Here is a 24,429-nt window from a genome sequence, read left to right on the forward strand (position 1 = left end):
GCCTCGCGCCCACACGCGCTCCCCGGGCGTCACGCGGCACCGCGCGCGCGCCGCGCTCCCAGGCACAATGGCGGGGGGAGTGGGGGCAGAGAGGGGGGTGGAGCGCGGTGCATGACGGGCCGGTGGAGGACCGGCGGGACTAGCGCCCCCGCTCGGGCGGGCGGGAGAGCGCAGGCGAAACGCGGGGCGGGGGGGAAGCGCTCTTAAAGGGCCAGGCGCCCCCACTGCCCGGCGGCGCTGTTCCGGGCGAAAAATGGTAAATGCGAGGCCGCAGCTCCCAACTCTGCTCTGTCGCACCCCGATACTGGAGCTGTCCTCGTGCTCAGGGCACGGCTCAGCACCCCGGAGCGTGGGGGGAACCAGGGGCCATCGCAGCCCCCCGGGACCCCCCCCAGTCCAGGGGTGCCTGGGGGGTAGATGCGAGGGGGAAGCGCAGCCTGGCCAGACCCTTCTGCGGCCAAGAGAGGGGCGCAGCTCAGGCGTAAACCCTGATCTGGGGTGGGGTGGTGGCGGTGTCCCCAAAGAGACCCCAACCCTCCCCAGCCAAGGGGCTGCCGGCACGGGGCGAGCTGGAGGGGAGTGGAGGCAGCTGGACACGGAGGGAGGCGGATCCCCGATCCCAAATCCACGGGATCTGCCCCAGCGTCTGGGCGAGGTGGGTACGACTTGCTGCGAGCTCCCCCCAGCCCCGACCCCCGTCGCAAACCGGGGAAAGGCGAACCCGCCAGGGCGGGGGCCTGAGCAGCAGCCACCCCCCTCCCGCTGCGGGCAGAGGGATCTCCTGAGGTGAGGGAGCCTTCGCCTTTCACCTACCCACCAATAAACCATTCGAGCGTAGTTCGATTTTTCCTTTTAATGCAAAAAATAGCCAAACACATCTTCCTTCCCCCTCCCCACCCGCCCTCCCCAGGTGTGTTTCCTTTGCTGTTGTTTTGCTTAATATTTCCAGCCAAGCAGCTTCCCCCCCCTCCCCGCCCTCCCAAACCTCCGCAGCTCTAACGGCACCCGGCGCTTCCCCCCTTCCATCTTCCCCCCGTGACGGAGCCCGAAAGGGACCCCCAGCCACCAAGAGAAAAAAAAGAGGGAAAAGCAACGGGGCGCACATTATTTCAGCAACGTGCCAGTTCTAATCCTGCCAAGAGATTATAGGAAGAAAGAAGAAAAATACAAAAATAAAACCACCAAACAAGTAGCGACAAGCACGGAGCAGCCCCAGCACACAGTGTAAACAGAAGCTGCCCCGATCCGGAGTCCAGCTCTCCCGGAAAGCAACAGCACAACATGCTTTGTACACCCCGAAAGGTCCCTGCAGCGCTGAGCAGCGAAGGGGGAGGTTGTGGTTTTAAGCTCGAGTTGATTATTTTGTGCCTTTCTGCAAAAGGCTGAAGTGATCTCGGAGTCTCCAAGCGGCGTCTGCAGCACCGAGCCTGGCCAGGTGGGGAAAGGGATGGGGGAAAAGTGCCACGGGAAGAGGCGGGACTGGGATACGGGGACACCGAGATGGCGAGAGCAGGTGTCAGGGCTTTGCAGCTGGGAAATCTGGACAAGGGAAGGGAGAGAGCAAACAAATACAAAAAAATAGAGATATAAAAGCAATTTGTGCGGAGGAGGAGGAGAATATGGACAGTAAAATCAGGGCTACTGTCGTCTTCCCCAAAGCAAGAATAATAATAAAAAAATCCCAGTTGAGGTGACAGTGAAGAGTCTGACAGAATTCCCTTCCCTGGGGGAAAATAAAAATACAAATGAGGTACCTGTTCCACCCCAAAGCCATCACCCCTTCCCACAGTCACATCAACGCTCCAGCCACTGGTTATTGTCTCTCTGAAATAAAATATTTGGGGCCAGGGTGGCCCGAGCAGAAGCACCATGCGCATGGCTGGGCCACGGCGCGCTCTCGGCGCCGGGAGCCCTCGTCCAGTTCCTCCCGGTTGGGTTGTTCAGCAGAGATCCAGTCTCTCCTTGACCCCACAAACAGGCGGTATTGTTCAGTGCTCCACGGAGACAGAGCCTTTTCCACGTCTCACGTGTTTCTCCAGCTTTTTTGTTTAAAAAAAAAAATTATATATATATATATATAAAATATACAGTACAATGAAAATATCCATGGAAACAAATGGGGTGGCTGGAAAAGATGCTTAACAAAAAAGCCCAAAATAAAAACAAATTCCCAACTCTTCCCCAAACTGACGCTTGCCTTTCCCACTAGTCCTCCAAGACCACAATCTCCACGTTATGGACCTGGTGCTGATGGTCCTCCACATCTCCCACCACTTTCTCCTCAGTCCTCAGCTCCGTCTCCAGGATCACAGCTTTGCCCTCCGACTCATCCGTGTCTGCTTCGGGATCCGGCGCCGGGTCGATCTCTATGATGGTCTGCCCGTCGTCCGAGGTGCCCTCCACGGCCTGGATGGTGGAAGTGAGGCCGGACTCCATGGCCACCAGTTCCACGGGATTGACCACGGCCGCCACGTTGGCCAGGGCACCGCTGTCCTGCATGGCGGCCGAGCTCAGCAGCGCCAGGCTGGAGGACGGGTGCAGGGTGACCGTGTCGGAGGAGCTGGTCTTGGAGGAGGACACCACGGTGGCGTATCGGAAGAGCTGAGAGCCAGATGGCAAAGTATGAACAGTCACCGGGCTGGAGCCTTGGCTAATGGTTGCCACCGGGATGTTGCCCACAGAGAACTGTTGTCCAACAGGTGCGATAGCGATGGGCGAGATGACGGTGAACTGAGGCTGCTGGATGGGGGTGGAGGGGCTGAGGACGGTGGCGGAGGCTGGGCGCTGCAGGCGGGGTCTCTTGGGGGGCTTGGGAGCGCTGACGGGCATCAGCACCACGTTCTGGATGGTCTGGGACTTTGCCTTCTGGTCCTTGGCAAGTTTCTTCTGCTCTTCCAGCTGCCGCTCCAGGTCTGCAAAGAGAATGGCTGAGCAGCACGTTGGGCTGGGGCCAGCATGCTGTGGTAGCTCCTGGGGGACTCACAGGCTCCCCAAACCAACCAGCACACCCCACGTTGGTGACAGGAGGTCTCCTAACCACCCAGCTGGGCACGATCGTAGCATTTCACTCAAGATCAAACTGCACTGACAGAAAAGGCCGGATTCTCCTGCCACCCACATAGACCTGGTCAGTGCTCTGCACCCCCTCAGCCTGCTTGGGGCACCTGTCAGTGCCTGGATAAGGAACAGGCAATGCTCTATAACCATTTGCCATTTCCATTACCTTCCCCCTGAGGAGACGATGGCCATTTCTGCTCCCAAGCTAGACCCACCTACGAGGGAGAGTGGACCAAGCCCCTCCAGACAATAGGCACTTATTCCTGAGCTTGGCTGGGTCCTCTCTCCAGGAGCCGAGCGCCTGTCCTGGAGACAGGGAGCAGGACTGCCCGTCTCAGTGAAACAACATCCCAGAATCATCCGGGTTGGAAAAGCCCTTGAGGCTCCTCCAGTCCAACCATGACCCTCCCCCTGACCGTTCCCAACTCCCCCAGATCCCTCAGCGCTGGCTCAGCCCGACTCTTCAGCCCCTCCAGGGATCCCGGGGACTCCCCCCCTGCCCTGGGCAGCCCATTCCAACGCCCAACAGCCCCTTCTGCACAGAAATCCTTCCTCAGAGCCAGCCTGACCCTGCCCTGGGCAGCTTGAGGCCATTCCCTCGGGGCCTGGCACTGGCTCCTTGGCTCCAGAGACTCATCCCCTCTCTCTGCACCCTCCTGGCAGGGAGTTGCAGAGGGCCAGGAGGTCTCCCCTCAGCCTCCTCTTCTCCAGACTGAACCCCCCCAGTTCCCCCAGCCGCTCCCCATCAGACATGTGCTCCCTCAACCCTTGTCTGTGTGAACACTGGAAGTCAGAAGTAGCCCAGTAATCTCATTTATCCAGGGCAGTAGGGGACTAGGACATCCCAGATAAGAACAGGTTCTACAGAACACGGTGAGGAGGGAGACACATCCAGCAAGCGGCTCTGTGGAATCCAGGTCAGGTTATTGGCTTCTGCTCAGGGGAAGCTGTGCAAGACACCTGATAGCTCCACACCAGGACAAGCAGAGAGCTCAGCACACTGTACATGGGCACAGCACGGCGCTGCCTGCAGCTCGGAGGGCTGCAGCACAGCTCTTAGCTAGCAGCACCTTTTTCCTAATGCTGACAGAACTGGAGTTGCACCCCCAGCTCCTCGGCTGCAGCAAAGAGCACCGGGCTGTCAAGTGCTCCAAGTAACAGCTGACTGTGAGGGAAGGGAGAGGGAAAATTCCACACAAGCCCTAGGATGGAAAGGGATCGGGATGAGTTTGTTTGGGGGCAGCATACTGAGCAATAACCCCAATGTGGCTCGTGTGTGGAAGGAAAGTTACATCAGTTCCCAAGAGCAGCAGCAGCCTTACTAGGCACTGACTGTACCTGCCAGTGTGTAAAGAAACTGCTCCTCTCCTTGCTCTGTCTGGTTTTTCCTGTTGTCCAGAACCTTCTTGACTGTGTCCATTAGGCCAAACGTGTGGGCAACGTTGTTCAAGACTGCAGCATCTGCAAGGAAAGTGGGGATGAGTACCTCGTCCCACGGGTGGGACTCAGGCACTCAAAAGATGCTCATATTACACAAAAAATTTTCTACTGCTTTTTGTAGAACTATCTGTTCTTACACAAGGGCTGGCTGACAAGGGCAGACCCAGCTCCCGCATCCTTCTGACATCCAAGGACTAAATAATCCCATTCACATGATAAAGAAAATGAAACAGAGATGTGTCACCCAAGCAGCTCAAAATTGCTGCAAATGAAAGCATAATTTGCAATCACAGAGATACAAACGAGCTCTCCACCTACAAATCATCACCCCATGCTGCTGACAGTGTCATTAACATGCCAGCTCCACTGAAAGCTGTGCAAAATTTCTATTATAATCCACTGACTTCAATCACTCGCAGCTTCCAAAAGCTGCCACCTACCAGACACAAAGATCCGGCAGCCCAAAGCTAAATTAGAAAATAAAAAAAATTATCCTGGGTAAAATGAAGTTTGCTGGCTACATGGATGTTCTCTCAGCAAGAGCATCAATAAGAGGTGCTCTCAAACCCTGTGCTCACAGGACTGGATTAGGGAACTGATCCAAGCTAAAAATAACCCTAAAGAGGGGAGAGGAGTTATTTTTAACCCGGAACAGTTCCCTCATCTGGTTCAGCCCCAAAAACAGGTTTTCTGGCACAAGTGAAGACAGAAGAAGTGAGGGGGCAGGACCTGTTTAAGCCTGCACTGTCACAGAGAAAAGCGTTTGACTAACTCTGGTCCGAGGAGTGAATCTGGGCAGGCTTTCCTGAGGGCTGAGAGCTGAGGACAGTTGCCCGATGGTCTCAGGAAGCTGCTGGGATCATTTTGTGCAGGGAACAGGGTGGCACATTGTGACCTTGTGCCCCACAGTGGTGCAAGTGAATGCACTTCACAGCTGGGCAGGCTGAGACCACACACAGACTCAGCTCAGCCTGTGAGTGGTAACTCACTCACCATCCTGACTCAACACCTTTAAATGGTGGGGATGGACCCTTCTCACTTTTTTTTTTTTGCCTGCAGCTGCCTGTTTGAGCATCCTTTCTCACCGCAGAGCCAGAGGCTGTGGCTCACAACCTACCTGTCATCTGGAAGGGAGACTGACCCAACCTCTGCTGGACGCCTCTTAGGACTTCTTCTATCTCCTTCTGGATGTTGCATACAACCTCCTCCATCAGCCCCACATCAGCTATTCCTTTCCAGAACATCAGCGTGTCCTCTAGTGCAAGGAGAAGGGAAAAGAAGTCAACATGTACAAGCACTTGGCACTTTCCCACAAGGCCACCTTAAACCTTTCAGGCAAGAGTAACTTTGCAAGCTGACTTCTAATTTCGCCATGGGGATGGATTTGATATGCAAAAAAGTAAAAACCCCCAAAGAAGCAAAACAGACCCAGACAGCAAACCAGTAACATGCTTTCAAGCAGCACCATAACTTCCAAGGCAATATTTTGCATCTTTGCAAGACGCAGAGCTTAAAATCTTTTGAGACAATTCTGCCTAAGCTTCTGTACTGATCCTAAGAGGGAAGGCAAGGCACCGCAGCCAAGAGAGCTGACAGGGTACTAACAAGAGGTACTAACAAGACACTGCTCCCTGATGTTTTAGTCTAGCTCCAGGCTGGCAGACGTTTACATCCTTAGAATGAACACAAAACCAGCTCCTCATTGTAACTAGTAGCAACTAATCTGGGGGATCATCCACCAGCCACAAGGCCAGGGCTCAAGTCCCTCTCTGCCTGCAGTGCTGAGGAGCTCCATTTGGCAGGGACCCTGCACGCCTGGGAAATGTGGGGATAGGCAAGGGGCTGGGGACAGCTCTGCCATTGCCTAAACTCGCCTTATTTTCAGGATTTCAGCCTCCAGAATGTAACAGGTGAGGAGAGGGGAAAAAAAAAATACATCCAACAAGCAGCCTGAGCTTACCCGAGATCTCATCCGTGTCCTTTTTCATGCCTTCCTCAGTGGCCATGGTGACGGCAGCCGTCAGAGCCGAGTTCCACTCGATCCCCTCCTCCATGCTCTCCTCCGACAGCGCGATCTGGGTGATGCTCCCTGCCAGAGAGGCAACGTCAGCTCTCTCTGCAGCACCCGGAGTGCCAGCCCTGAATCCCTGCTTTGCTTTCCACCTCCCTCACCCCTCCCAGGCTTTTTTTCACTCTCGTGGTCAGGTTGTTTGTGCCTGGCTTTTTTCAACCAAATTAGCTAAAAGCAAATATTGCTGCTTCTCACTCGAACTGTGATTGTGAAAGGCTCTGGGGCTTCTGGAGGGAAAACCATGTGCCCTCCAAAAAGCAATCTGGAGTCCTGGCATGAAAGGGAGCAGAAAAGGATCAAAATGAAGAAAGGAACAAATGAGCCTCAACCCAGCCACCCTTCTCCCCTTGCATCATCAACAGGGAGCTCTGCACCCCAGAGATGCCCTAATCTCTCAGGAAATTGAAGGGTCCGAGCTGGTTTATAAAAGGGAAGCGGATCTGACTCAGTCCTAAATTTCTGGATCAAATCTGGGACTAAGCCAATGCACAGCCAGTGTAAGGTTTTACCATGTCCTTTCCAGAAGATTCTCCTTAGCATATGGACAACTCTGCCATCTCCCCTACTCAGAGACCTGGAGAAACGTAACCTGCCCAGCTGAACAATGTGGTACAGTTGGGAGTCATCTTCTCCCTTAACCTTAGCAAAGAGATCACTTTCTGTTCTGAAGCACAGGATTCAGGAGAATTTGCAGTTGAAATGGCAATCCAACCATGTCCAGTCATCAAACCCCCTTCACAGATGTCCAGGGGATGTGGAGCAGGTGGCTCTGGAGGAGGTCAGCATCCCTAAATTTATTCCTGAGTATAAGCTCATCTTGTGCCTTTGTAATAGACTCTCAAATAGGAAAGACATCAGAAAACACTGTGCAAGCTCTCAGGTGATCCCAGATCCCTTCAAGGTGAGCCTCCCCTGGCTCCCAAGGCTGCCTCTAGTCACTGCTTAATACCAGCTGCTTTCCAGCCCTTGTGCTGCTGGGGAGCTCCCTGCCAGCTGCTAACGAGACCTCTCTGAGGGGACAGGAGAAGCATTTGCCTTCCAAGAAACCAGAGCAGTCTTCTGAGCAGTGGGACTGTCCTGCTTCGCCCAAAGAGAAGCTGTAAAGTGTGTGTGTGTGGGGTCAACTTGATTTGATTAGTCCAGGGAGGGAGAGGAGCACCAGAGCGAAACTCCCACAGAATCACAGAAACATCTCAGCTGGAAAAGCCCTCGAAGCTCCTCCAGTCCAGCCATGAACCTCACCCTGACCGTTCCCAACTCCCCCAGATCCCTCAGCGCTGGCTCAGCCCGACTCTTCAACCCCTCCAGGGATCCCGGGGACTCCCCCCTGCCCTGGGCAGCCCATTCCAACACCCAGCAGCCCCTTCTGCAAAGAAATACTTCCTAAGAGCCCGTCTTCCATGGCACTGTGAACTACTTTCCTACCGTCGGCTGATGTAGGAGTCTGCACCACGCTCTGCTGCCCCGGCACCGGTGCTCTGGCGCTGCTGATCAGGAGATCAAACTTGGTGCTTCGACAGGTGTTGGTGCAAACTTTGTCATGCTGGTAGAAGTCAATTTGCCCCGAGTCCATCATCTTCCTGTGCAGGGAGTGGGGAGAGAACCAGGCTCAGCTCAAGTCTCAGCCTGGAGACAAAAGGGAGTATTCCACGTAGAATGCTATGGCCGTGGGAAGGACAGAGAAAGGGAAACCCAAGGGCCACCCTGCACACAAAACACCTCCTGCAGGGCTTTCAAATGGCCAATACGAGCCATCTGCCAGCTTTACACACAGGGCTCCAGTCCTGTTCCACCCCCACCAAGTACCAGGTCCCCCAGACGAGGCCACTTCTGTACAGGATGAGGAATCCTGCCCCTCAGACCATGGGGCCAGGATCTCTGCAGGCTGCTGGCCAGGTAATGTGAGCTTCCAAGAGATCTCCCGGGGACTGCAAAGCAGACAAAACGCCTGCTTGGGATCCTGCAGCTGCAGTGATGCAGCCCTGAAGCTGGACACAGTGATAAGCAAGTGAAATACCTCAGCATGATTCCTCCGAGGCGAATGGCTCTCTTCCAGTCCTTTAGGGTAGACTTCCCAGCCAGGTGAACAAAATGCTTCGGGCTGATCAGTTGGTCATTGAACTGACAATGAGATAAGCAAAGGCTCAGCAAACAAGTTAACATCACCTTGGAAGACTGTATTGAGACATCCAACACAGCCAGTCCACAGGTCACCTAAGCCCCCACTTCCACCCAGGAGGAGGAGCTGCTTCTCAAATCCCTGCCAGCTTTGATCCCCTCAGCACAGCAAAGCTTCTAACTCCAGAATGGGTATGTTTACAGAGGTGACCTGCCAGCCATCGGCATTCAAACCACACAGCTCGAGCCAAGAACGGCCCTGACGGCTTTCGTATGAAGCATGAACCAAGCTCCTCTCTGAACACATACAGTCATCCCGGAGATCGTCATGGGAGACTCCTGTTACATCAAACAGACGAGCAACTTCTCGCTGACAGGGGTATTCGTTCGGGCATCTGTTCTGTCCTGCTCCAGTGACTAAGATAGTTCCCGTTGTGGGCCAGCAACAGAGCGCTCTCGCCGCTGCAGCACACGGGGCCTCAGCCTCAACACATCAGCTGTTACATTACCACACTCTCAAGTGGAAAAAGGGAACAGCAAGATTTCTCTTCTTGATGCAACCTGCTCACTGAGGAAGTGACAGGAGCGGAGTATCAGGACACGAAGGGAAAGAGACAAGGAAGAAAAGCTCTGGCAGATCTCAGTACACATTCCCTGCCTGCCTTCAGCTCCACGTCCCTCATCAAGTGCCAAACACAACAGTAATCAAGAGCAGCATTGAAATATAAGGTGGGTGATAGGCCTTCACTCCTTAACCCACTCCTGCCCTGCTTCTCCCCAGGCTAGAAACAATTTTAGCAGTAATAATCCATCACACTGCAAAGGCAAAGTCACTTGGCTCCAGGACAAGGCTCAGATGAAACAGAAAAAGTAAAAAAGTCCGGTGAAGGTCAAGCACCTTGAGAGTGGAGAAGGAGTCTGCTGTGAAAACTCCCTTACCTTGACACACTTGACATTAATTCCTGGACAGACGAACTTCTTCCAGAGCAGGATGGCTTTGCTCTCCCCGCAGGTGATGGGATAGGCGATCTCGATTTCTTCGTTCGTTTCAATGGTGCTGGGGTCTGAGGGGGGGGAACGGGTAAAAATGAAACTTTCCACCCAAAAGGCTCAAATCCCACGAGGTGGGAGCTGAAAGCTCACAGGTTGTGAGACCTACACTCAGGAAACCAAAAGAAGGGCCAATCCCAGTTCAGGATCAGCTCTCTCTTAGTCTTCTCCAGTTACCAGCTCTAACAGCAACTGGCATCTGCACATATATATATATATATTTCTTTAATACAAAGGTAATCTATCAGGAGATCATGAGGTCAGAAATCCAAGACATCTAAAAGGAGCAGGGGGTCAACAAGAGCAACCTTGGTGGAAACAAAATGCTTTAAAATTTGAAGTACAGACCTCTCTCAGATTTCCTGGAGCTCTGGTATCTCTTTAGCAGCGATATCAGATATTTACTGATAATACATTCTCGTCACACGCAGAGTTTCTGCTAATACTGCCAAAAGACCCACACCCACAGAAGCAGAACACCAGTGAAGATCTGGTGACAGCACCTAATGACAGGAGCCTTTTCCCACACGTACTCCTCAGGATGGAAGGGAGCACTCGGAGCCAACCTGCTGGGTTCTTCTGAACACCCAACCCAAACTGGCAGGCTGTTCGTTCAGCAAAGAACCAGCAATCAGGGTGTGATGCCTCGGCCAGTGCAGACACAACTGCCATCCTCATGACCACCATTCCTGCCTGCTAGTGTCTGCACCCCAAGACTAGGGTGAAACCTCGGCTCCCCTGGACCCCGTGGGAGCCCTTACCATTCATTCCAGGAGAGCCAGGATCTCAGTTCCAGGACTTTGAGCCCAAGCAGTAACAGCAGACTCTTAATCCAGAGTATGCCCAGACCCTGCACCCACATCCATGCCTGGGAAACAGCATCTGCAGGGGCAGAGCCAGAAGGAAGCCCAGCGAACTGGAGACACCAGCTCAGCGGTGACCAGCCCTGCCAAGGAGGGGATTCTGCCCACGCCGAGCGGGAACTCACCGATCCCTTCTTCTAGCTTGTGGATGGTGTGGGTTTCAACGGCCACTACGGCAGTGCTGGCCTCGGAGCCCTCTTGGTAAATCCTGTCGTGAAAGCAGCCATCCATAAACAAACCACATAAATCATGGGAAATTAAGATTCACAGCATGAGGTTAAAAATTCGGTTCGTTTCTTTTTTGCCCGTCTTGCAGGGATGTGGATTTAGTTCGATACAGTTTCAATCAGGCTTTTTTTTGCATACAAAAAAAAAAAATTACAATAATAATCCCAAGGACTGAAACACGCAGAGGCGTTCCCAGTCCTGTCATCGCACCCTCCACGTTGCCAGCGCCACTGAAGCAGCTCTGCAGCGAGCTTCCCTGTGCCTCCTCCTCTGGTTTCTGATACAGGCAGTTACCCACGACAACAGGAAGCAAAGCTCAATGCCCCAGGATTTCCCTTCCAGCCCTGTGCGACACTGCAGCACGGGTGATCACGCAGGGAAGAGTCACTGTCAGGCCTACAGCCACCCTGCTCTGTGAATATTATCAAACTGGAGCCAGGGTATTTACATCCTGATTGATCCAGAGTTAAGGTGAAGTGCCTGGTGGCAGCCACTTCTCCGCAGCAGCTGCCAGGGGTACCGCAAAATTCCCTCCAACATCCCAGCTTCATTGTATTTCAGAGGAGGACTATTTTAGGGGAAAGCTGGCAGAGGTATATGCGGATCTGGATGCACAGACCACCACATACAGCAGCTGCACTATGACAAAAACCCAGCCAGGGGCCGGAGTGGGAAGAGGGAGATCAGGAGGACGCGGGGCTGGGGCAGCACCGCGACCACCTCGCCGCTTCCCCTCTGCCACAACTGTCCCCAGGCTGCTGTGACCCAGAGACAGCATCGTGCGGACACGTCCCCGCAGGACAATTTCATTCCTCAGAGGCCCCGTGACAACGACACACACAAAAGCTTTTTTTTTGCGTTGTATTTTTTCCCTCTATGGTGCGTGGCACAAAACCGACGCAGACCTGGAAAACGTAGCGACGCTCGGTCCCCACACCACAAAAATCTACTGGCTCCCCCCCATCCCACCCCACACCTCCCAGACACACCAGTACCATCCAACTCACCCTTGCTGCACCGGCTGGAGCTGCAAGATCACTTGGGTTTTGGTATCCTCCGGGTTCTCCCCTTCGTTTCCGTCACTTGGTACAACCACCACATCACCCACAGGGACGCTCACTTCGGCATTCGCCATCTCTCACATGAAGCCCGGCGGTGGCGGGGTGCCGCGGTGCTGCAGAGGGCAAAGCAGAGGCAGGTCTGTACCGCGGCAGCACCGCTGCCTGTGCAGGCAGAGGGGCAGGCAGCGGTGTGTAAGCATGATCGCCCAGGCCCGCCGCAGCAAAGGCTGGGCTAGCGGGGACCGCGGGGCCAGCAGAGCAAAGCTCCAGCTCCAAAGCAGGGACCAGGCATTTTAAATTCACCACCAGAGAGAGACAGCAAGTGCCTGTCAGCACACACAAGGATTTCTCCTCCCCTCTCGATCACGATAGCTGGGAGCATCTCATCCGACGACACAAAACCGAGAGGCAGATCCCCTACTGCCATCCTACTCACAACTTCCCGAGCGGGCAGCAGCCAGCGGCTCCCCCCGCTCCTCACACACAGCCCGGCCAAGCAATGGGGTTTGGCAGGAGCACACGAGAACGTTTCTGAGATGCAGCTTCTCCCCCACCCTGGCTGGCAGCGCTTCCAGCCGGCCTTGGGACGCTCCGTTCCCTCGCTCCCAGGACCGTGCCTGGGACTGACCCTTCCCGCCGCACAGGGGCTGCGGAGGAGCCGGTATTCCCGGTATTCCCGGTGGCACCGGCCGCAGGAGATCCTCGCAGGGGGTCACCGGGCAGCGATGCGCTGGCCACGGGCTGTTCCTCCCACCTAAAGGTGGTTTTGTTCCTGCTGCGGGGCTGGAGCTCAGCCCAGCGCGGGTCACCATCACCCCCTCGGGGTTTAAAAGCTCCTGGGATGTTGCGTCAGGAGAGGAGCTCAGGGCAGGGACGGGGGCTCGCGGCGGGCCCGAGGGACGCGTCCCCCGGCCGGCTCGGGCCCACACCCCCCCCGCGGGGCACCGCGCCTCGACCACCGCTTCACCCGCTGGGGCCCGGGGCACCCCGGGCAGGCCAGACCCCCCCAGCCGCTGCTGCTGCCCCGGGACCCCCCCACCGTGGGACGGCAGCGCCGTGGGGCGGCGGGGCCGCGGCTTCCTCAGGATTTCCGGCGGGAGGGGGGGACGGACACACACCGGGACACGGGGAAACCCCCGACGGTGACCGGCTCCGGGCCGCAGCGGGCGGGGGGGCCGAGCCCAGGCCTCAGGCGGGGGCTGCGGAGGAAGGCCCGGGGCAGGGCGAGGGGGTGCCTGTCCCCCCCACCCCCCCAGGAACCCCGAGGCCCTCACTAGGCCCCGGGGAGCCCCCGCGCCCCCCCGCGGGCAGAGGCCGCCCCTGAGGGCGGGGGTCGCCGCGGGGGGGTCAGAGGTCAGCGCCCCCCATAAGGCCGCAGCTGCCCTCCCGTTCCCCCCCCCCCCCACCTCGGGGTCAGGGGTCAAGGGCGGGGGGGGGGGGGAGGCGCGAGTCCCCCCCCCGCAGCGCGCGGCGGTGGCGGCGGGGCGGGGCTGCCCGGGGGAGGGGTGTGGCCTCCCCCGCCCCCCCCCTTTTCTTCCTCCCCCCCTCCCTCCCCCCCCCTCCCCCGCGGGCGGACGCAGCGGCGCGGGCCCCCCCCCCCCCCCCCGCGGCGCGCGACGTCCGCCCTCGCGGCGGCGGCACGTACGGCGACGCGCGCTGGGGCGCCCCCTCCCATCCCCTCCCCGGCGGGCCGGGCCGGGCCCCCTCCCGCCCCGCCCCGCCCCGCCGCGCCGCCGCCTGGCCCCTCCCGGCTCCCGTAGCGCGGCGCCGCCGGCCCTTACCGTCGCCGAGCGGCCGAGTCCGGGGGCTGAGAGCAGGGGGAGGGGAGGGGGGGAAGCGGGCCGGGCAGGAGGGCGCATGCGCAGTAGCCGCCGCGGCCTCGGCCGCCAGCACTTCCGGCCGCCGCCTGCCTTAAAGGGGCCGCCGACTATAAACGGCGGCGGGACTGGCGCGGCCGGCACCGTGCTGCTCCCTGGCGGCGGCCGGCGGCACCGCCCCGCCCCGCGGCTTTTCCTGCCAGGCCGGGACACGAGTGACAGCGCGGGGGGAAACCGCGAAGAGAGGAAACCACTGCGGGGGGAACCGGCCCTCTGCCAGGGCGGCCCCCGCGGGAGGGGGGCAGTGGAAAGCGGTTACCGGGCACACTCAGCCCCTCCCGGGGGCTCCGGACCCTCATGGCGGGTCCGTCCCCAGCCCCCACGGCCCTCAGGGGGCTTCTGGGACCGTCTCCAAGCCCCGCTTCGGGGGTCCGCGCCCCCCTGCCCCGAGCGATGCCCCCCCCCCCCGCCGGTGCCCGGAACACCCCCCCCCACCCCTGCCCGGCCGAGCCCCCCACTCCCCTCCGCCGTGCCGTGCCGGCTGACTGACAGCGCGGCGGCCCAATGGCGACGCGGGGCTGGGCGGCGGCAGCCAATGGGCGTGGCGGACAGGCGGGCGCGGGGCGGCGGGCGCGGCGGGGCCGCGGCGGCGGCGGCGGCGGCGGCGGGAGGAGGATGCGGGCGGGCGGCGGGGCGGCGCGGGGGGCGCTGGCACTGGCGCTGCTCCGCCGCTGCCTTCTGCTGGGCCCGCTGGGGCTGCGCCTGACCGGTGGACAGGACGGTGAGTGCGGACTGCGGGGCACCGGCGATGGGGAACCTCGCACCGGGACACAGCACCGGGAGTTCTGCTCCCACCGGCACCTCCGGGGTTCCCTTTCCCTCGCCGGGACGGACCATGCGCCGCGCCCGGCATGGGGACCGGGATTTGGGTCTGGGATGAGGACCGAGACGGGACGGGCTCCCCTCTGCCCCGGTTCCGATCCGGGACCGGCTCTTCACTGTGTCCGGACCGGGGTGGGTTCCCCGGTACCGGTTCGGGACGGGTCTCAGCAGTCCCCAGACCGGGACCACAACCGGGACGAGCTCCCCGCTGCCTCCACCACGGCCGCAACACCCCGATCCCGCACCCGCTTGGTCCCCCCGCAGCCCCCTCCCCTCTCCCCCTGTCCCACCCTGCGCCCGGTGCCAGGGTGCCGCCTGCCCCGGGAGTCCCGGTGTCGGCTCCATCCCGCAGGGCTTTCCCGGGGAACCCCTAATCCCCAGTGACCCGACTCTGCCCCGGTTTAAGAGGATCACCGGAGCTTACAGGGAACGGCCGGGAGAGCCGGGCAGCGGGCTGCATCCCGGGGGTGCTGCGGACCCCGGCAGAGTCCTCCGGGGGGGGATTTGCACCCACCGGGGTCCGGGAAGGCCCCGAGGGAGCGTTCAGCCAAACTTAATCCCAAAGACACGTTTTTTCCTGGTGCCGCTTGTCCCCAACTCATCTGAGAGCGAGGAGACAAGGACGGGACATCCAAAGCATCGTCCCCAGCGAGGGGAAACGGAGGCACGGGATCCGGGACGGAGTCACCGGAGCCCGAACCCCGCTGCGTTCCCCAAGCGTGACTTGGGGGACATCCTACGGCGGGTTTCCACCGGATCCCAAACCCCCCGGTGGACGCGGGGGAGCTCTCCCGGGGCCGGCAGCGTGCCAGAGGCGGGAGCGTGCCGGGCTTTTCCCGGAGCATCGCCCTGTTGTGTCTTTCCTGCATCCTGTGAGAAAACAAACAAAATCCCTGGCAGGGGGGATGGAGCAACGGGGGCCCGGCCACGGCTTCGCTCTCACCCAGCGGAAATCCAGTTTTCCCATTTTTTGGCAATTGTTTTTTTTTGGGGGGGGCGGTGTTCCCGTGACTGGGGGCAAGTCCCCAGTTCCCCCGTGGCTCAGCTGTTGCCGTTCCCAGCCCCTCGATAGCATCTTCGGAGCCAAATCCCCGACTGCGCCTGCAGCCCTCAGCTTATCTCTGGCATGCCCGCCCGGCATGCGCCCGCCACGCTCGGGATGCTTTTACCGAGGATTTCCTTTCCCGGGATGGGTGTTTTTCCTGGGATGGGTCCCCCCAGCTCCTCTGCACCCACTGGCAGGGTGTTGGAGCCGGGGGGGGGTCCATCCAAGACCCCCAGTCTGGCAGATGTGCCAGGCTGTCCTGGCCGGAGAGGGTTTTCCATGCAGATCCTGATGGCTCTGACCTTTCCTACTGGAAACCCACGCAAAATACCCCAAATATTCCCCCCCTCGGCAGAGCAGCCCCTCTGTGAGCTGTTTTCCCGGCAGCACTGGGGTGTCCTGTGCCGTTGCCCCCATCCAACCTGCTCCCAGTGCCCCCCCACCCCAGAGGGCCTGATCCCTTCCAGCTCTGCCTTAACAGGGGCCGCTGCCTGGCTGGGGTGGGGAAAAATCGGGGATTTCACAGGATAGACCCCCCCCCCCAGTTTGGCCACCAGCCCTTCCCGCAGGCTGGGGAGGATTGGGCTCTGTGGGGGGGCTGGCATCTTCCGCCTCCGCTCCCCCCCACTTTTTTTATCCCAGCAGGATTTTCCCCGGCCGGTGCTTTGTGCCGTCTCCCGGCGACGGCGAGGGCAGCCAAGGCAGGGGCCTGCCATCGCTTTTCTTTCTGGCTGCGCCGGGGTGATGCTTGGCAGGAGCAGCAACTTTTTTGGGATTCGGGGGGGAGAAGAGGGGTTGAACGATGGATCCCCACATCCCCCCCAGCCCATGCAGAGGGCCTGAGCGGTACTTCCCCTCCTCCCTGCCCTTCCCTGTGCCCCAGTCCTGCCTCGGCTCCACCAGAAATCCCGGCCGGTCCCAGACACCGGACGCTTTCAAATCAAGTTTCCAGGATATTCCCTCGTGCCTGGGGGGTGGAGAGCCTGGAAAAAAGCCCCTTTTGTGGTGGGTGCTGGCATCGCCCTGGAGAGGAGGCAATGGGGATGCAGCTGCCCAAGGTCATCCTCAAGGTCAAGGCTGCATCCAGGGGTTCCTGGGGGTCTGCTTGCCCTGGGGGGGGGGGGTATCTCTTCCCTCCATCCTTTTGTATCCCCCAAAACTGGGGTGGTCCTGGCCTGGGGGACAGAGAGGAGCTGGAGGTGTGGGTCTGTGCTGGGTGGCTGGGGGGGAAACTAAGGCAGCTTCATCCCTGGATTCCCCCCCAGGGACTGTCCCTCGTGGGAGGGTGGTGGGGAGCAGCTAGAAAAGCCACCAAAAAATACTATTTCAAACGAGGAAAAGATTTGAAGGGGCTTAGGTGCCTGTGGGGTGTCCCCAGGTCCACGTCAAGTGGGGAAACTGAGGCAGGGAGCAGCCTGGCTGAGCCCCCCAACCCCCCCCCACATCTCTCTGCAGGGGACGGCTGCGGCCACACGCTGCTGACACCCCACAGTGGCACCCTCAGCTCCAAGAACTACCCGGGCACGTATCCCAACCACACAGCTTGCCGCTGGCGGCTGCGCGCCCCCCCCGGCACCTCCCTTCTCCTGGCCTTCGGGGACGTGGACCTGGAGCCCTCCGAGCGCTGCGCCCGCAGCTCCCTGCTGCTCGCTGACCCCCAGGCCGGCACTGCCTATGGTAAGGGGAGGGGGGGGAAACTGAGGCAGCACCCACCGAGGGGCTGGGGGGGGGGGGGGGGGCGTGGGGTGTGTGATCTCACATTATGTAAAGTCCTGCATGAGGAAAATATCAGGAAAATCTGGCTATTTAGCTGATTTTGTCTTGGGCGGGGGGTTATCTGAGGAGGGAGGTGTCTGAGGACAGGGGTATCCGAGGAGGGGGGTACCTAAGGAAGGGGGTATCTAAGAAAGGGGGTACCCGAGGAAGGGGGTATCTGAGGAGGGGGACACCCGAGGAGCAGGGTATCCTGAGGAGGGGGGGCTGTTGCCAAGCCGGGGGGTTTGGGCAGGGGAACACCCGGTTGGGAGCAGATGCAGCCGCTGATTAATTGATTCCGTCTGCCCAGCCGCTGCCCAAACGCTTCCAGGATTTTCCCGGAGGGATTTAATGGTTTTGGAGGGATTTGGCAGCGCTGGGAGCATAGCTGGGGCTGGGGGAGTCATCTCGGGGGGGAGTGTCACTGTTGGAGTGTCAGTGGGGTGGAATGGAGGAGCAGCCCTGAGGCCGGGTGAGGGGCAGGGGACACTGTGGGAAACGCGGGGTGGAAAGAAGCCAGCTGGGATCCGCCACGGCTCCGGGATTTTTCCCTGTTCTCCAGGGCTTTCACCCTTTCCGGGCTGGTACCCAGAGGGGTGACAGTCACACTTGAGGTCCCCAGTCCCCTCTGCTGTGGCCTCAGGGACATATTTGTCCCCATCTCCTGGGACCACTAAACCTGGCCCAGGCTGAGGGGTCCTGGAGCAACGCAGGAAAACGGGGACCCCCAGACGATACTCCCGGGGGGCTGGGGGGGAGGCCGGGCACCCGCAGCCCCTTTGGGTGCCTGCAGCAGGGCCATGTGTGCCAGCGGGTGGGGGGGTGACGTGGGGCTGGGCCGGGGTCCCGCTCCCTCGCCTGTGGCTGACGCCAGCCCTTGAGGAGTCCCAGATGTTTTTCGGGAAGCGGCTGGAGCAGGCGGAGGCTGCGGGCTCCCTCCCGCTGACTCAGAGCCGGTGTCCGGCGCCCGGCCTGGTCCTGCCCGGGGACGTGCCGGGGTCCCCGTAGGGGTGGTGGCCTCCAGCCCGCGTCTTGGCCGAGGGGTCCCCGGCACCCAGGGGGTCTCTGGAGCCGCTGGCCGGGTGGGCACCGTGCCAGCACCGCGACAGCATCTGCCCAGGGCAGCGCTGGCATCTGGTGGGAAATCTGTGTGTGTGTGTCATCTGCATCTCATCTGCATGTCATTTGCATATCATACAGAGCCCTCATTCCGTCACATCTGTGACATCCCTGCACACACACGTGTCCCCTGGGCTCGACCTCTCTATTAAATACAACACGGGCAGGGCGAGGGTGTGGGGAAACTGAGGCACGGCACGACCCCACGGTGGCCCCGTGGGGACAGAGGGACACAGCTCCCTGTCCCCAGGGCACCAATGGCATTTGCTCAAAGCATCTGTGGGCGCCCCGAGGCCCCGGTGATGGACAGGATAGAGCAGAGAGATGGAGGGTGGTGGCAGTCTGGGGATTAGGACTACCTCTTGTCCCCGGTTGGGACCAGAGATGTCCCCAAGGAACCCGCCTGCCTGCTAAGCTGAAGTTTTAATCAGGGAGATGGAGACCACAAATTAATTTGGATTAAACGGGGGATTTAGGAGGCAGCTTCGGCCGTCACAGGCAGATGGGGAGGGGACAGGGCTGCAGCCCCCTTGGGGTCCCGCGAGGCCGTGCTGTGTGTGCCAGCCTCGGCAGTGAGGGCCGTGGTGGCAAGTGCCCAATAAGGGCTGGTGGCCACTCGCACCGGGAAGAGGCCCCGGGGAAGCGTCTCTGGGAAGGGAGGGGTGTCCCTGTCCAGCCGGGAGCCCGTCTGTCCCCGCTGGGGGAGGTGGGGACATCTTGGGGACCCCTCCGGGAGCCTGGTCCGGCTCTAACCCCCCTGCCTGGGGGCTGTGTCCCCCTTGGTGCTACTTATAGCTACGGGGGGGATAGTGGGGACAGGGTGAGGTGTGGGGTGCTGTGCCCCAGTCCCCCCCATAGCGTGGATGTCACGCTCTGGGCATGGGGCCACCCTGGGGGTGGGACCACCCTAAGCACAGCCCAACTGCCTGAGCCAGGGGAGGTGACACCCCGGGGTCCGGGTGCCCACCCCTGTCCCCAGGGAGCCCCAATCCTCTCCTGGCTCCGTCCCTGTGCCAGGGCCCTACTGCAGGAACGCCGGCCCCGCCGCCCCGCTCCTGGTGACAAACTCCAGCGCCGTGACCGTCCTGTTCAACAGCACCAGCCACCGCTCGGGACGAGGCCTCCTCCTGTCCTACGCCACCTCGCAGCACCCAGGTAGGGGGGAGCGTCCCCCAGGGAGGTAGAGACACCCCCTACCCCAGGCTGTGTCCTGGGGGCGGGGGGGGACAGCCAGGGGTGGAGGGACCTCCCCCCAGCGTGGGTTCCCTAAAGACCCCCCCGGCTGGCAGCACAATATGGGGGACAAGTCGTCCCCCCCCCAGCACCCTGAACCCCCAGGTCAGCGGGAACCCCAGGTGGTGGCGTGGCCATGGCTGCAGGGACCGAGGGGTCACCCCTCCCTGCCTCCCTGGGGCAGAGGCGGGTGCTGGGGGGCAGGTGGGGGTCCCTCACCCTGGGGTGTCCCTGCCTTGCAGACCTGGTCTCCTGCCTGGTTCGGGGCACCCACTACACCCAGGAGCACGTCAGGTGAGTGGGCCGGAGGTACCAGCAGTCCCCGCTTTGGCATGTCCCCCCTCTGTGTCCCCATCAGCCCATTTCATCCCCCTCCCTCTCCTGGGTGCTCGGGGCTCACCCTGGGGCTTTTGGGGTGCAACTTCAGCGAGTTGGGGAGCAAAGCAGGTGGGGATGGGAGCAAGCCTTGACCCCCACCCTCCTCGCCTCGTGTGTTTCAGCGTGTACTGTCCCGCGGGCTGCAAGGACATCGACGGGGACATCTGGGGCAACCCCAGCCAGGGCTACCGGGACGTAAGTGCAGAGCCCGGCTCGTCCCGCGGGGCACCCCCCTGTGTGGGCCTGCACCCCGCTGCATGGGTCAGCACCCATGGGTGCACCCACCAGGGACGGTCCCCGGCATCCATGGCTGCTGCTTGGGGGGGGGGGTACGGCCATGGGGTGCCCCATGGGAGGTGGGGGGGTGCTGCCCTCACCCCTGCCCTGCTCCCCGCAGACCTCGGTGCTGTGCAAGGCGGCCGTGCACGCTGGGGTGATCGCGGACGAGCTGGGGGGGCAGGTCACCCTGTCCCGCCAGAAGGGGATCACGCTCTATGAGTCGGCCTTCGCCAACGGGCTCCACTCCAAAAGGTGGGTGAGAGGTTGGGGGCACCCCGGCTGCACCCCACACCCAGCCATGGAACCCACCTCGGGGACATGCCACCCCTCAATTTCAGAGCCCCCCAGTTTGTTCGCCTGGGGACCCCCCTGTCTGACACCCCCCCCTCTTTCCTCCCCGCAGGGGATCCCTCTCTGAGAAGCGGCTCATATTCCACAAAGGTATTTTTTCCCCGTTTTCCCTGAAATTAATCCCCGATTTTGGTTGCCAAACTTGGTGCCACCCCACCGTGCCCAGTTGGGGGTCCTAGGCTCCCATCCTGCCGTCTCCCCGTTGCCAGCCTGCGGCGATGCGCTGGAGGTGGCCGCCTTCAACGCCTCATCCTGGTGGCACGAGGTGGACGCGCTGGGCCAGGACCGAGCCTGGGTGGCCCAACGGGCAGCGCTCGGCACCGCCGGCCACTCCTGGGCACCCGAACCCGGCTCCGAGGCTGCCTGGCTCGAGCTGGACCTGGGCACCCGCCGGAACGTCACAGGTGAGTGTCGGCCATCGGCAGGGAGGGGGGGACACACTGGCTGGTCCCTGGGCCACCCTGACCACTGTCCTCCCCACGGTGGCATGGCTGCCAGCCTCACTGACCCCCCTCCATAACTCCAGACAGCACTGGGGCTCCTTGTGCTGTGGTTTTACTGGTGCAAACTGGGATGCTGACAGCACCAACTCCCCCAGCCCCCGGCTGTCCCCCGTCCCCGTTTTTTCCCCGCCTGCGCCCCCCCCCCGCAGCCGTTTCTGGGACGAACAAGTTAATATTATGCTCTTGCATCTGGTGCCAGCGAGCGCCTTTTGTTCGGCCGGAGCCCGCCGAAAGCGGAGGCTTTGTGCGGCGGCGGCTGGCAACTGCGGCGAGGAAAATGGGGACATTGTCCGGCCGGAGGCTGGGGGCGGGAGGAATGCGGGGCCAGCAGCCGGGCCCGGGGGTTATCGGCTTCTGGGGGCAGAGCGGGGCGGGGGTCCGACACCCCAATCTGCCACCCAAACCCCGCCCGGGGCTGGAGGGAACCCCCTGGGGTTCCCCTCCCCACAGGGCGGTGGGTATCCCAGAGCCAGGGGTTATTCCGGCTGGGAAAGCTCTGCCCCACGCAATGGGGCATGCTGGGGTACAGGGTGGCCCCCCCAAGCCCTCCCCCCAGCCCTGGGCTCGCTCCTGCATCAACAGGCATCATCACCAAGGGCTCCTCTGAGCAGTACGACTACTATGTGACCTCCTACCGGGTCTCCTCCAGCCGCGACGGGAAGAACTGGAGACCCTACAGAGGCAGCGGTGGCCAGGAGGACAAGGTGGGCTTGGGGTGGGACACACACACACACCCCACAGCGGGGGGGTCACAGCTCCCCCTGCCCACGGACATTCGGCCCCTGGCACCCTCTTCACCCTCCCCGGTAGGTCTTTGAAGGCAACGCCGACAGCCACGGGGAGGTCTCCAACGCCTTCATCCCCCCCATCGTCGCCCGCTACGTCCGCGTCACGCCCCAGCGCTGGCACCAGCGCGTGGCCTTGAAGGTGGCCCTGGTGGGCTGCCAGCTGGCCCGGGTCCGTGCCCCCCGGCCCTACGGTGAGACCCTCAGCCCCCCCCACCCCGGGGACCTCCTCCTGCCCATGCAGGTGGCGCTGGACCCGCACCCACGGTCCCCGCTCTGCCCCGCAGTGCCCAGCATCCCCAGGGAGGTCTCTGTCCCCACCAGCCGCCCGGCCGGCCACACACCCATCCCCGGCGTCGCCCTGGACCCGGAGAAGGCAGGTGGGTGCCATGGAGGGGGGGGGGCGGGGGTGCCGTCCCTGGGGTGCAGCTTCATCTTGTGGGTGCTCCAGGCACCGATGGACCCACTCAGGCTTTCAAGATCCCCCTCCATGACAAGTGTCTGGCCCCCGTGGGTGACGCTGCTCTCCCTCCCCAGGCTCCACGCTGCTGGTGGTGCTGCTTGTCAGCGGCTTCGTGCTCCTCAGCTCCAGCCTCCTGCTGCTGGCTTTCCTCTGCCGCAGGAAGAGGTGGGTCCCCATCCTGCCCCCCGCTTCGCCCCAGGGGACCCCCACACATCACTTTCCCAAAGCGCGGCGGCTCCGTTCAGCAGCTCGCCGGGTCCTGAGGGGCGCAGCCGTCCCCACACACACACAGCGGGTGCACGGAGGTGGGTGGGGGTGGCTGGGACCCCTCACCACCATCTGGCTCTCCCCTTGGCAGAAAGTCAGCGGCGGAGCTGAACGGCGGGATCGCAAAAGGTAAAGGGTCCCCAACACCCCCTCCCTGGGGCCAAAATCCAGGACGGGGGGGGCGGTAGGTTTAACCCCGAGTTGTCCCACCCCCGGGGCCGCTGCTCTGCCCCCAGAACATGGGGCACTGCTGGTCCCCAAGAGACGGCATGTGACAACTGGGGGTTTCTGCTCTCGGCTCAGGGTACCCCGAAGTGGAGTCAAGCCCGGGGTGCTCCCTGCAGAGCCTCCCGCCACCCAGCCCTGTACTGGACCTCAGCCAGACCCATTCACCAGGTAACGGGGACATCGGGGTGCAAACGCGTTCCTCAGCCGAGAGCTGCATCTCTCCCGTTATACCCCGGGGTGCCCGTTCACACACCCCCCCCAGCACCACTCTGGTCCCACTCCTGTCCTGCATCATGCAAAAGGGAGACCCTGGCAGGGCTTATTATTTATCTTCAGTATTATTATTCTTCCCCCTCAGACCCCGGGGTGGGCGTTGGAAGGTGGCCCGAGGGCACCAGGAGCTCTGTGCCCCTGCGGGGTGGGTGTCCCGCCCTGGATGGGTTTTGGCAGGCGTCTGCCCAACTTTTCCCCCTCTCGGGGATCCAGATGTGCCCGGTTTTTTTTGCCTACCCATCCCACCCACATCTGGAACAGCACCGTGACCCCTTTACGGCTGCGGGGACAGTCCCCCACCGCCATCCCCAGCTCAGAGCCAGGCGTCCCCGTTGCAGAGTACGCCGAACCGGACCTGGTGCAGGTGAGCCCCAGTAGCCCAACGGGCCCTTCCACCTTCAAGCCGCTCCTGGACGAGGGCTACACGCTGCCCCTGGTCGTGAGCCACTACGACGTGCCGGGAAAATACCACGAGTACGCCGAGCCGCTGCCCCCCGAGCCCGAGTACGCCACGCCGTTCAGCGAACCGGAGCCCGCCAGCACCCGCCGCAGCCCCGGCGGCGTCACGGGGCTCCCCGGTTCCCTCCCGGTGCGGTACGATGCCCCCGCTCTGCGGCCCGGGGAGCTGCTCACGGCGGGGCGGCGCCCGGAGCGGACTGTCGGTGGGGACGTGCCCTCTGCCGAGGGGCCGCTCGGCCACGTGTACCACGAAGCCTTGTGAAGCGGTGAGGAGCGAGGGGCCGCCGCGCCCCCTCCCCGGGGACCTTTTTTAAAAGCAGAAATTCTATTTAAATACAAACACGTGTACGTACACCCGCACGCTGAGCGCGCCGCCGGCCTCGGGGGGCGGGGCGTGCGCCCGGTGACTGACAGGCGTGACACGCCCCCACCGTCCATCTTTCCTTGCCGCACTGGCGCTGCTCGGGGCGCCGGAACAGGCGGTTACCGGCGACCCCCCTCGCAAAAATTGTACTTCCGAAATCTCTTGATGTCGATTCCGCGGGGGCGGCCGCGGGGCCCCCCCGTGCCACGCACGGCAGAAGCCCTTTTTAGAGCTGCGCCGCCGCCCCGCCGGCACCGCAAAGCGCCAGGGTGCTGCTCGGCTCATGGCGAGGCACGCGCTCCTCCCGAACGACAGCGCGCGGATCTCCGTTCCTCTATTC

The 24,429-nt window shown here is 61.4% G+C and overlaps 2 protein-coding genes and 1 non-coding gene across 4 annotated transcripts; 1 reads left to right on the plus strand and 2 right to left on the minus strand.

Moving 5' to 3' along the window:
* Positions 1-990: 990 nt before the first annotated feature.
* On the minus strand, positions 991-13,721 carry GMEB1 (glucocorticoid modulatory element binding protein 1). 2 transcript variants are annotated; one of them, XM_074926292.1, is made up of 10 exons: positions 13,670-13,721; positions 11,835-12,001; positions 10,725-10,807; positions 9,626-9,750; positions 8,586-8,689; positions 7,994-8,148; positions 6,458-6,586; positions 5,615-5,752; positions 4,396-4,518; positions 991-2,912 (listed from the first exon to the last, which is right to left on the minus strand). In XM_074926292.1, the coding sequence occupies exons 2-10, from the start codon at positions 11,960-11,962 to the stop codon at positions 2,206-2,208; spliced, it is 1,692 nt and encodes a 563-aa protein (XP_074782393.1). In that variant the 5' UTR covers positions 11,963-12,001; positions 13,670-13,721; the 3' UTR covers positions 991-2,205. The 2 variants fall into 2 exon arrangements, with proteins under 2 accessions (XP_074782393.1, XP_074782394.1); XM_074926293.1 differs by lacking the exon at positions 13,670-13,721 and adding an exon at positions 10,498-10,618 and having other exon boundaries at positions 11,835-11,858.
* Positions 13,722-14,351: 630 nt separating this feature from the next.
* LOC141969899 (discoidin, CUB and LCCL domain-containing protein 1-like) lies at positions 14,352-24,069 on the plus strand. The gene is made up of 15 exons (XM_074926106.1): positions 14,352-14,486; positions 17,088-17,309; positions 19,524-19,661; positions 19,982-20,033; positions 20,240-20,312; positions 20,515-20,648; positions 20,800-20,837; positions 20,957-21,151; positions 21,833-21,954; positions 22,061-22,229; positions 22,323-22,415; positions 22,573-22,663; positions 22,857-22,894; positions 23,069-23,161; positions 23,605-24,069. Exons 1-15 carry the CDS (start codon positions 14,381-14,383, stop codon positions 23,985-23,987), a joined length of 1,947 nt encoding a protein of 648 aa, XP_074782207.1. The 5' UTR covers positions 14,352-14,380; the 3' UTR covers positions 23,988-24,069.
* Positions 24,070-24,188: 119 nt separating this feature from the next.
* On the minus strand, positions 24,189-24,317 carry LOC141970067 (U11 spliceosomal RNA). Its single transcript, XR_012635147.1, has one exon. It is a non-coding gene; the product is annotated as a U11 spliceosomal RNA (small nuclear RNA).
* Between the last annotated feature and the right edge of the window lie 112 nt (positions 24,318-24,429).

Source organism: Athene noctua, chromosome 24, assembly GCF_965140245.1.
Source record: "Athene noctua chromosome 24, bAthNoc1.hap1.1, whole genome shotgun sequence".
In the NCBI taxonomy this organism is placed as follows: domain Eukaryota; kingdom Metazoa; phylum Chordata; class Aves; order Strigiformes; family Strigidae; genus Athene; species Athene noctua.